We start from the raw sequence: 12,865 nt of genomic DNA on the forward strand, positions 1-12,865 counted from the left end.
GTTCCAAACTTCTAGAGATACTTCAAACCCATTTAAATTGAAAGTATTTTGGCTTAGATCTAACCAAGTTTTAGATCTAAAGAATAGGTAAAGTGTATGCACCTTTGTGTGTATTTTTCATATATATTTTATTATAATTGTCATTAGTTTAAAGGTGTCATTAACTTTTAACAAATAAAATACTTTTTATTTTATTTTGTATAATTCAAATTTTTAGTGATCTGAGTTGGCTCTGGTTCAATTTACTTCTGATTGCATTGGGACTTACTGTACTACTTTTTTGTAGATTATAAAAGAAAGTTTGCAATTTCTAAATTTAAGAACTAACTTAGGCTTTAAGAAGTAACTCTTAATTATACTTCTATAAAACCGATTTTATCCTGTCTCACATTCTCCCTTCAATAAAGGCATTTTTTCTAAATGAAGGTTTTTTTTTCTCTCTCGCTAACTGTGTAGAACTTCCATGGGATAGAGCCGCACCTGACTGTAAGGAATTTTGTGCTTGGAAGGAAAATAAAATCACCCTGTCTCCATGGACAAAAATTGACACACTTCTACTTTGTGAGTAAATTGTTTATTGGCTGTAACTTTTTTTTTTTTTTTTTTTTAAACATTAGGTGATCCCTGAACTTGGTATCATTTAAAAAAGTCTGCATTTGAGATAAACTACAGTTATTTTCATTGATCTTTCTAGCAAACCTTGTTTATTGTTGTCATCCTGACAACTGCCCTCCTTTAATTTTTTAATTTCCTTTCATTTGAAATGTAGCACTTTGTTAAAACTTTCATGGCAGTATCACTTTCTATATCAGACAACACAATGCCATGCTAATTCATTACTACCCTGTTGAAGCAAATTCATCCACACTCAAATTTTAAGTTCTATAGTTCTGTTCACCAGTGATTTTTCTCTGCTGTAATGATTTCCTGGTCCATTTTTCATTCAAGCATTTTTAATTTGATTGTGGAATTTGGGAGAAACTTTGGTCTAGTCTTTACATACTGATTGATTCTATTGCCTTGCATGTATGATGTCACAAAGTGCCTTGCTTTTGCCCTTCTGACCACATTTTCCCCAGCTTTTTTACTTGTGGTGCAAATGCTCTTCTTTCCCTGTTTTTTTCTTGCCACTGACTTTTTCTATTTTTATTTGCACTTTATATCATATGGTTCAAAAGAATATTTGAGTTTAATTTACCAGAATATTTGTTAGTTTAATATTTATCAGAGTTCTTGCCTTTTCTTCCAAGTGTTTTCAGTACTCTAAAATCTGTTATTTAAACTCTGACACCCTTAATGTGTTCTAATGAGCTTGATTTTTAAAAAATGTTATCTTGATATTAATTTTCAATTTCTTGTAAATTGAAGATTTATTGAGGAATACTAAATAATCTGCATTGTTAATATAATTGAGCCTTCTTGATTATCTGATTTCATCATCCAGCCATGCATTTAATTATTTTTTGTGTGTGGTCTTGTTTTCTTTTTCTACAGGCAACCCCATATTACATGGTTTCTCTTTAACATGATTGATAAATTGCAGCAATCCTTGCACAACACAGAACTTATAACACGGTTAGAGAATTTCAGTAAATCTCACATAACTGGATATTTTTGAGCTTTTTTGCGAGGAAAACCCTGTTATTACGTCGGATGTAATTTTTCAATGTTTCCACTTTTTGAATCCCTGCCATTGACTTGCTAGGGAAAAAAAAAATCCCTGTACTTTATTTTCTTGAACCTTCCATGTTACGTTCTATGCTATTGAACTTGTGGAAGAATCTAGTGTTTTTTTTTTTTTTTTTTAAATTTATTACTATTGGATAGCACACCACACCATACTATCTAAACGCTTTAAGTCATCGAAACATTGAAGTTATGTTCCTACCACCACAGTTGTACTAGGTTAAACAACTTCTTTCATTTGGCCATTAGATCAAGGCATTATATCCACCTTTAAAACTCATAACACAACAGAAAATCATTACAATGGTTTTTTTTATGAAACCACCAAAGACAAGAAGTATTGGAACCTATAGTACTTAGTACCGTGCTCGAGTTGGAGGTTGAGAAGAAGAAAGGAGATATTTGTTGACATTAGACTTCAACTCCTATAGACTAATTTTCAGGAAATACAAAGGAAGGTTTTTCCAGAAAACAACAATTGAATGAAAAGTTGGTTCTGTGAGTTTGAAGTTGGACAGTAAATCTGTTGGCTGGTGGTGGCATGTGTTCAGACTTTTGAAAGAGAGCAGGAATTATAGAAGCCATTTCAGAAGAACAGTGCCCATGGCAGTATCTGTAGAACAGGCATGCAGCAGAAACAATGTCTATGAGATAGAGTTGAGAGACTCTGTTACGGAGGAGTCATTGATTAACCTAACTGCCCTCTTTTGAATGGTATCTAGAAGCCTGAGAGCTTTTGGGGGCACCAAATGTGGGAATAATATTCCATGGTAGGGTGGATTTGTGATTTGTATAGAGTGAACAGCTGTTTGGAAGAAAAGTAATTCAGAGAGCAAAAGAAAAAACCAAGTTTTTTAGATATAGAAGAAGCAATATTTGTAATGTGCTTGTGCCAAGAGATTAGAAGTCAGGGTAATCCCCAAAAGAGATCATTTTGCCTAGAAACAGTGTACCAAAGATGAGCATAGGAGCAGAAGAATTCTTTTTGCAAGATATAAGACAGGACTGAGTTTTAGGATTGAAATCAACTAAATTGTCTTTGCCCCACTGGAGAAGATCAGCAATTTAAGGAATTGGTAGTGGATATTCGAGAAGTTGAAGCTGATTGGGCAGGACAAGGTTTCTCAAAATGGAAAGTGGAATGCATTGTGTTATCATCGACAAAACTATGGATAGGATTTCCAGTCAATGGGAGAAGGTCATTAATGTATAAGAGGAAAAGAGTTAGAATGAACTGAACCTTGAGGGACACCAGCAACAGTGGAGAAGTTAGAAGACAGAGCCCTTCACCATCAGTGAGTGACCAGAGAGAAAACTGGATAACCAGTTACAAAAATCAGTTGGCAAACCATAAGATGGAACATGTTTAGAAGACCTTTATACCAAACACAATAGAAAGCCTTTGAGATGTCAAGAGCAACTGCTTGTTTTACCAAACTTTTCCATTGAATTTGTTCGTAAATGAGTAACATAAGGAGCCAGAATATCACCAGTGGATTGACACTGACGGAATCAATACTGGCGATCATTGATCAGACTGGAATGTTTCTAGGTAGTTTAAGAGTTGGCGGTTAATTGATTTCTCCATTATTTTAGAAAGAGTAGAAGTAATTGGATGGGAGGGATTTGTCACCCTTTTTAGGAACTGGCTGGATATGAGCAAATTTCCAAATAGAAGGAAAAACATGTTTGGAATAAAAGTAAAAAAAGTGGCAAAGAACAGGAGTAAGTCCAGGAGCACAGGTTTTGGGAATAAGTGGAGAAATACCATTAGCACCTGGATCTTTCTTAGCACCAAAATTCTTCTAACATCATTTTGATGGAAGACCACAGGAGGCATTGAAAGGTGGGAGGTGTTTTATCATTAATATGTGAGTTGGAAGAAAAATGGGATGCTAGCAGGTCAGCTTTATTCTTGGCTGAACTGACAACAGAACCATCTGGTTTTGACAGAGGTGGAAGCAGAGATCGGCAAAAGTTGCAGCCAATTGCTTTGGCAAGAGACCAGAATGCTTGGCTACCATTAGGGCAAGAAGCAAGTTTTCTATGCTTAGCCTGTTCAAAATCTAGTTTGGACTGAATGACTGCTTTACAATTGTTGCAAGCTTTGGTGTGGGCAGCAAATGAAACTAAAGAATTGGAAACAAGCCAATTATGATATGAAACATTCTTCTCTTGAACAGCCTTAGCACATTTATTGGAAAACCAAAGTTTAGATAAAGGATGATTTTAAAGTGGAGTGTGGAACAAAGGATTCCATTCCTACAAGAATAATTTCACTGACATGATCTGAGCAAACGTTGACGTTGGATGTTTTGAAACAGTAATCAGACCAAGGAACAGAAGAAAAGAAATCTCGCAGATCATCCCAACTTTTGGCATTCTTGTAATGCCAAACAATAAGAGGTTGGGAATAGCCATGAGATAAAGGCTCCATTGGAGAAGAGACAATCCCCAATTTTGGGATCTGAGGTGCCTAAAGCACCACTCACTTTGACTGTGTACTTAGAAGGGTTGTTTGTGAGAAAAAGATCAAGCATGGTGGCTGTATGGTTAGGATTGTCCAATTTTCTTGTAGGTAAATGAATAACCTGTGCAAGGTTATTAGTAATTGCAAAAGCCTCAGCATCTTGACCAGCTGGATCGGTGTGACTAGAAAACAGAAGCCAGCTGGATTTGTGAACATTATCACCAAGGAAAATTACTTCGCTGTTAGGTAAGTTTTTTTGACTCGAGGAAGTCAGAGCTCCAAGTGATTAGTAGAGTTGGGAGAATGGTAGAGACAACAGATGAATTTGACACAATGAGGTAGAGATTTTAAGCCAGAGAAGATCGAAAAGAGGAAATTCCAAATTACCAAGTCTCTGACAGGGAATATCGGAATGGACATATGCACAAGTACCACCTTTTGAGGCAAAAGGAATCGTACAGCAAATAATTTAGGCAACAGATGAGCAGTACTTGAATCAGCCACTAACTGAGATTCTGTCAGAAAAAGTACATGGGGTTTGGCAGACAAAGTGGAAATGGACGTCATTGAGATTACAATTGAGAACACATATTTGTGAAATGAACTAGGGAGTATTTGGGAGGTTTAGATCTTTTTGTAGATAAGCTTACTCTACTAGTTTGACAATTCATGGTGTATTCAATAGTAAAAAAAGTGTGGGGGGGGGGGCATGCTATATGAAGTAATGATATTTTTGGATATGGCATAGACATGGTAAGAATATACCCAGATCCTTGACATTACATGGCCTCTACAATGCCCCCTGCATACAGACTACTTGGACTTCCTCCAGTCTGCTGCCTCTACTCTGCCATATAGTGATCTGGCAGAGTAGAGGTGGCAAGATTATACACTAACTGATCCAGAAAGCCTCCTAAAGACTTACCAGTAAGTTCGGTCCAGTGTCCGTTACTTCAATGGATTCCAAATCTATTGAAGTAATGGATTCATGGAAACATTTCTCAATTGTGGACTGAATCATAGCTTTATTGCTCAAACATGTAAAACATTCAACATTAAATGAGTGTGGAAAAATGTATGGCCAGAGTCAGTTCATTTAGGAAATATGATCAAATGGGCAGAAAACTGAATCGGTGCAATAGTAAAACTTCCTACGTCAGTATGTGGGGAAGGTTTTGTTGAAATGACTACTGAAGTCTTCATGGGTAGAAGAGTTGATAGAATTGTCCTCATCCCCACACCAGCTGGAAAAGACCAGAGATTGAATCCTGTTAATGAAGGGAGGAATTTTTATGGGTCTTTTTCACAACATGGCTGAGTTAGTCTGGTGAGGGTAGCGTGGTTTTTCTCTTGGAAACTCAGGTTTTTCTTCCAGCAAAACATACAGTCAGTCCTCATATAACACGTGTTTACACTACACAAATTCGATCATACATGATTCATAAATAGGGGAAAGTTATCTTATATAACACTAACCGAATTCGCTTATGCATGATTCGCCTTTGTGTTTACAAGAAATGGCAGTCGAATGTGGAATCGCCCCAACTGAACATAACACGATAGGAATGAAGAGAAGATTCTGAAAATGTATTTGTTTTTTATATCAGTGAAGGGGAAACACATTTCACCATAATAATGTAAAAACCAACAATTCCAGCTATCGGTATAATCACAAATGCAATTAGATGGAGTTTATAACAGATTCCACTCACAGAAATGCAACTGGAAATTGTTTTATGGTAGTAACCCCTAGAAATGTGCATTTAGTAAAATGTGAAGTGTTAATAGTGTATCTCTGCCTTTAGTGTTTATTCAGTTGCTACACGTGTGCAGCTTTGTTTATGTGTATCAAGCAGTGCCTCGTTTTGTAATTGTGCTTTATTTCCTAAAAATGAGAAATATTAAAAGGTGTGAAAAGGAAGCATCCTGGTGAAGACTGCAGATTCACAGAGAAAAACAAAAGCAATATCAATAAACAGAGGCAGACTGGGTCAAAAATTCTTAACGGGGAAAATTTGTAGTGACCTCATACTAGCATTTATGGCCAAAATCCCACCGGGGTTTCCCCGGTAAGGCTTAATGCCAGTCCGCTTCTGTTGATAGAGAAAAAATATGAAATTGTGAAACGCTTTGAGCAAAATGAAAGACCATGTGATATTGCACGTGCTACAGACCTAAATGAGGCAACGCAGAGAATTACAAAGAATGCAGAGAAAATAAAAACAACTTTCATAGCAGGAACAACTCAGTGTAATTAAAATCCATTAGACAAAGAATTGGAAGAGATGGAATGGCTGTCATCTGTTTGGATAGAAAATCAAACAAGTTTTGCTTACGATAGAAGCAAAAGCATTAGCCATGTTTTATTATGTAATAGTCATAATAAAATACTTAAGTAATTAAAATGCTTGCGTATTACGATTATTTATTGTGTTTGGTAATGTTTTGGTTACAAATGTGTTCAATCTTGGGTGGTTGGCACCTAACCCTATTTTCCCCTTAGGGCCTGTTGTTTGCATTGCACGAGGGTTTCTAGGAACACAACTATCGTGCTATATGAGGACTGACTGTACAGAGTAATATGGCTTTAGATGCCGATGCTCCTAAAAAAAATAGATGATTACTGAAGATGTTCAAGAATTCCTGGTAGGAAAAGAAGCCAGCATAGCAGATTGTCTAGTATTCTTGTAGTTAATAAACAATCTGTGAGAGGTCATTAGTAATTGCAAAAGCCTCATGAAACCATGGGCCACCTTTGCAACCAGTCTATAATGCTTGAAGAACTTAATGTCTGACCATATCATAATACACAAGTCCCTTTCCTCCACTACTGGCTTTAGTTCAACTCCAAGTGTAAAAGTTATTTTACTGTTCCACAGGTGTGTAATACCTTACACTTTACTGTATTATAACATAGTTGCCATTTTTCTGACCATCCTTGTAGTCTATATAGGTCATTGTGAAAAATTGCTTGGTGATCATTAACTACTCTACCAATCTTTACATCATATGCAAAATTTAGACATGTCCTCTACCCATTCATTGATATCATTTATGAAAATCAAAAACAGTGGTCCTAATACTAATCCTTGGAACTCCACTTTGTACATCAATCCAATCTGGTGAATAACCATTTATCACAACCCTCTGCCTCCTGCCCTGAAGCCATCTAGCTATCCATATAAGGATTTTCCCTGCAATTCCAACATGTTTCAGCTTATAAAGTAACAGCTCATGTGGGATAGTCACATGCTTTGCTGAAATCCAAATAAACAATGTTGAAATTATTACCTAAGTCTAGCTCTTGAGTGGCCCTGTCAAAATAGCTAACCAGATTAGTTAAATGATTTTTTTTTCCTTTACAAAACCATTCCGAGTATCCTTCAGAAAATCAGTTTCTGTCTAAATGATCATGAATTCCACCCTTGATTGTTGAAGCTGACAGTTTAAAGAAATTCAAAGTCAAAGGTCAGCTACTGGATAGTCCTCTATGTGAGGAGGGAAGAGCATAATTTATATTTTCTTTTTTTTTTTTTTGCTAGTGTAGCAAAAGTGTAGGGTTTCTTCTAACACATGGCAGATACTTATACATTTTTTCTTAAATATGAAAAGAAAAAAATAGGGGATAGAAGGTAACAAAAGTATAATATGAGATAAATAATTACAAAATTGACAAAATAAGTGTTTCCACACAACTTACAAAACCAGCCTCTTGTCAGGTGTCAAAGGCCTGGATTGCAAGCAAATTAACAACATGCCTCTTCATTTCTGATTTAAACCACAAGCCAAAGGGTAAAAAGCATAAATGTAATGAGAATAAAATTTTATTCTTGACTGCACTAGGCTGCTTTCTCTTTCCATTTTTCTGCCTGGTTTCCACTTTATTATTCTATTCAACATATACTTACATATTTAAGAAAAATGGCTTTACTTGAAAAACAATGCCACAAATTGGGATAATTGTCGAGAGACAATAAGGTTATTACTGCTTCTAGGTTAGGTTGTGCATTAAGACTAGATTGTTATTTCTAATTAATTGTCCATTTATTGTATGTCATGCTTTGTACTAAATTCCTAACTTTTCATAAGAGCTACTTTTCCAATGTAATTAGTTTTTTTAAGAGGAATCGTTCATTAAAAACTGTGTGGAATCTGTTTCCAGAATCTAAAAACTCCACATTGCACAGAATTTTTTTATTATTTTATTTTTTTTGTGAAAAGTATCAGTATTATCCCTGTGCAAAACACATGTTAATTAAAATGTGCATTAAATGTTTTTGTGAAGATAAATTAATGTTGTGTGTGTATATATAAATAAATTTCGTGCATTGTAGTAGCTATATGAACTATAAAACTATAGTTTTATTTGCAACTTTCTTTTTTATTTTCTTAAAGCTTTATTGAAGAAGGTTCTTGCTCCCAATCCATCAAAACGATATACTATAGCACAGGTGATGAAACATCAGTGGTTAACAAAATCTTGTAAGGAAAAAAGTAAGGAATATTTTTGGCAACCTAACTTTTTTTTTTTTTATTTTTTTTTATTACAATAGTGAAACATAGTCATTGCTATTTGATTGTTACAGGTAAATCAGTGATTTCCTTTCTCCCACCATTGTTTCATCATTGACTCTTAGGATTGTTAAATAAATATACAATAGTTTTAGTACTTATATTTTTAAAAAGAATAAAGAGATTTAGCTTGAATGTAAAATCAAGCACTTTTTTACAGCATGTTACCTTTGACAGTCAGTTTCACCTGCATCCAGATACTGTGATCTGTAGACCCAATACCATCACTCCTTATCAGAGAAGGAAATGGTTGTCTCAAACAGTACAAGGAGATTTTGAAAAGTTTTGGCCTGAGTATGAAAGGGTAGTGGTTTAGTGTAAAAAAAATTTCCATATTTAATGTATTAACATTTCAAATAGTTACCCATCAAGTTTCATGCAGTTTCAGTGATATCTTTAATTCCTGAAGTGAACAAAGTTGTGTGAATGAGGAAAGATGGACAAAATCAGTCTGTGCAGTCATCCAATATTTGAGGAAAAAATGGGACTAATGCTAAAGGCAGTTCATGAGGGTATGGTTACAATATTGATGGAGGATGTCCCTTCCTTTTCCATGGTTAAGAAGTGAACATCAGAACTTAAATCAGTCTGGAAGATGACCAATACTGTGGAAGACCTCTGTCCATCACTCCAGAAGTTGACATTGTTAGCATCTTGGCTATCTTACCTTAATGTGTATGCCACATAACAGGTTTTTGTTATAAAAAAAATGTGCCAGCACAATGGATCCCAAATTTGTTGACAGCAGATCAAAAACACTACAGGTCAAGTGAACATTTGCATCATTTTCAAGCAGCTCCTGCTAACTTCCTTCCAAGGTTTGTGACTATGGATGAGACATGGGTTCATCACTTTCAGCCACAGACAAAGGAGCAGTCTTTCAATATGCCTTATAAGTCTACCATAGCTATGACTGCACTACATAAGTGCAGCTTTGAAAACCTGGACCATACCACATATTCACAATCTGGTTCCATTGGACTTTCACCTATTTCCTAATTTGAAAAAAAAAAAATACCTGGCTGGCATCCATTTTTTCCATTGATGGTGACTTCACTGCTGCAGTGGATGCCTTTCTGGAGGCCCAAGAGAGCTTTCTTTGCAGCTTTCCAGCTGCAGAGATATTCATTATAATATTGGTGGCAAAAGTATATTGACCTCCAAAAGGACTGTTGAAAAGTAACATGTTATGAGACTTCTCAAATCCTTCCTACTCAGGCTACGAACTTTTCAAATGCCACTTGTATTACTATCGGTGGTCATGCTCTTCTGTGTGTTTGCCAGAGGTTGCCCAACAATCCAGAAATCAGCAATGCAAGTTTTATATATTTTTTGTACAAAGTCAATGTGTCATGGCAACAGATTTCTGTGATTAGATAGTTTAAGAGTTTTATGGCACACAGCATGTTAAGAAATCCAGATTTGATTTACTGGATTGATACAGAAAGGATTTTTTCACTTTCAGAACATTAAAGTGTTTCAGAAAAGAGATGGTCAGTGAAAAAGAGTTGAGGTGGAATCACTAATACTTTTGAAAAAAAAGTCAAAATCAAGAATTTTTCTCCCTTAGTAGGATAGTCAATAAATTTACTTATGTTAATTTAGTTCTTGATAATGAGTATGATATTATATATATGACGTATGATATATCATAAATACATATAATAGATCCTTAAATTTGGAAAAGGAAGGCTGACATTTCCAAAATTGATAATGTTCCAAGTCATAACTACAGGTTGCTGAAGATGTTTTCGCTTAATCAAGTTGTAAAGCTACATCAATGAGAAATGATCAATAGGATTATTCTATTAAGATTGCTTCATAAGAACAGGATTTAGAATGTGCTGCTTTTTTTTTTTTATATCAAACAGCTCTTAATCATAATTAAAAGCTGTTGTAAATACTATTACTGCAAAAAACAGCATTTTCAGGCTGTGTGAGATTCAGCAATGTTTTTGTGAGACAACATATATTGAAATGATATCCTAATCATTTTAGAATTAAACTTTTTTTTTTTTTTTTATTTTTCCTAGTGAACTGAAGTAATAGCAAGCCATTGCAGCTAATCAGAAGCAAGAGCAGTTTGCAAGCAGGGAATGCTACCAACAATACAACTAGGCTGTAGTTTTGCAATAGGAGAAACTCCTAATGTGCTGGCATTAATAGTTTCTCTCCTAATGCTAGCACTTCTTCTCCTGTGAACTGATTGTTTCTGATGGTGTAAATGTTTGAGTTGGCAGCAATTAATAGTGGCAATAGGCCTTTGTTAAAGTGTCCATCCAGTTGGAATTAATTTTGGCAAGAGATCTTGACGAGAAGACTCCAGTGATGTATGCACATTTAATATTAGTATTAATAATAAAATGGCATAATGATACCAGGAAGAGACTTTTCTGTATCTGATGGAAAAATTTCTTGTCAAAAAGAGCCTCTCCAGTTCCTGGAATTTTGGAACTCTGCACTTCAACCATTGCATGCAACTTTTCAAATAAATTGTCTGCAAGGGTGAATTCAGAGGCAAATTTTATAAGTTCTGGTCTACTATTTTTCCTTGATCTTATAGTTATGCCTTCTAGTTCTTACCTCATTCACCAATGAGAATAATTTCTATTTCATTCATTTTGTTAACCCTCAGTGTCTCATGCATTTTAATCAACCAGTGAAATACCACCACTTTGCTTATTGGAGGCTTGAAGTGGTGGAACCCATGTTTAGTCTCTAGAGTTCCGGTCAACCCTTCCCTATCTCTTGCATCATGCAGTAAGATTGACTTTTGAGGCTATGATGAACATCGTGGCGAGATCCAATATTCCTTACATTTCGAGGGTACAGCTCTAAAACGGTGTTCGCAGGCCGGCCGCTAGTTAGTACACTGGACCGAACCTATTGGTAACTCTCTAGGAGTCTTCCGGATCAGCTAGTGTATAATCTTGCTACCTCTACTCTGCCAGATAGTGACTGGAGGGAGTCAGAGTAGTGTGTATGCAGGGAGCATTGTCGAGGCCACGTTATGTCAAGGATCTGGGTATATTCTTACCACGTGTATGCCATATCCAAAAATTTCATTACTTCATACAGCATGTCCCACCCACTTTTTCTTACCATTGAATACACCATGAATTGTTAAACTAATAGAGCAAGATTATCTGCGAAAAGATCTAAACCTCCCAAGCACTTCCTAATTCATTTCACAAATATACGTGGTCTCAGTTCTAATCTCAACGATTTCCACTTGCAGTCTGCCAAACCCCATGTACTTTTTCTGACAGAATCTGTTATCGGATGATTCAACTACTGCTCATCTCAGATGCCCAAATTATTCGCTGCATGATTCCTTTTGCCTCAAAGGTGGTACTTGTGCATATGTCTGTTCTGATATTTGCTGTCAGAGACTTGGCAATTTGGAATCTCCTCTTTGATCTTATCTGGCTTAAAATCTCTCTACCTCATTGTGTCAAATTCATCTGTTGTCTCTACCATTCTCCCAACTCCACTAATCACTTGGAGCTCTTTGACTTCCTCTCTTTGCAACTTGACTTTCTCCAGTCCAACTTTCCTAACAGTGAGGTAATTTTCTTTGGTGATTTTAATGTTCAGAACTCCAGCTGGCTTCCATTTTCTAGTCACACTGACCCAGCAGGTCGAGATGCTGAGGCTTTTGCAATTACTAATGACCTAGCACAGATTGTTCATTTACCTACAAGAATACTGGACAATCCTAATCATACAGCCAATACGCTTTATCTTTTTCTCACAAACAACCCTTCTAAGTACACGGTCGAAGTGAGAGCTCTCTTATGCACTTCGGATCACAACTTGGTGATTGGAGAAGAGACAATGGAACCTTTATCTCATGGCTATTCCCAACCTCGTGTTTGGCATTACAAGAATGCAAAATGGAATGACCTGTGAGACTTCATTTCTTCTTTTCCTTGGTCGGATTACTGTTTCAAAACTTCTGATGTCAATGTTTGCTCAGATCGTGTCAGTGAAATTATTCTTGCAGGAATGGAATCCTTTATCCCACACTCCACTTTAAAATGTCGTCCTTTATCTAAACCTTGGTTTTCCAATAAATGTGCTAAGGCTGTTCAAGAGAAGAATGTTGCATATCGTAATTGGCTTGTTTCTAATTCT

At 35.9% G+C, this 12,865-nt stretch overlaps 1 protein-coding gene across 2 annotated transcripts in view; it reads left to right on the top strand.

Moving 5' to 3' along the window:
* grp (serine/threonine-protein kinase grp) overlaps positions 1-12,865 on the top strand; it is a 121,712-nt gene that overhangs the window by 56,613 nt on the left and 52,234 nt on the right. Inside the window, exons 7-9 of one of the 2 annotated variants that reach the window (XM_090382071.1) lie at positions 457-561; positions 8,552-8,650; positions 10,219-10,221. In XM_090382071.1, coding sequence (XP_090238197.1) covers positions 457-561; positions 8,552-8,650; positions 10,219-10,221 — 207 coding nt within the window. The remainder of the gene's footprint in view (positions 1-456; positions 562-8,551; positions 8,651-10,218; positions 10,222-12,865) is intronic. The other variant, XM_090382069.1, reaches the window with a different exon arrangement.

The sequence above is a fragment of the Mastigoproctus giganteus genome, chromosome 9, assembly GCF_048544385.1.
Source record: "Mastigoproctus giganteus isolate SK-2022 chromosome 9, ASM4854438v1, whole genome shotgun sequence".
Classification (NCBI taxonomy): Eukaryota; Metazoa; Arthropoda; class Arachnida; order Uropygi; family Thelyphonidae; genus Mastigoproctus; species Mastigoproctus giganteus.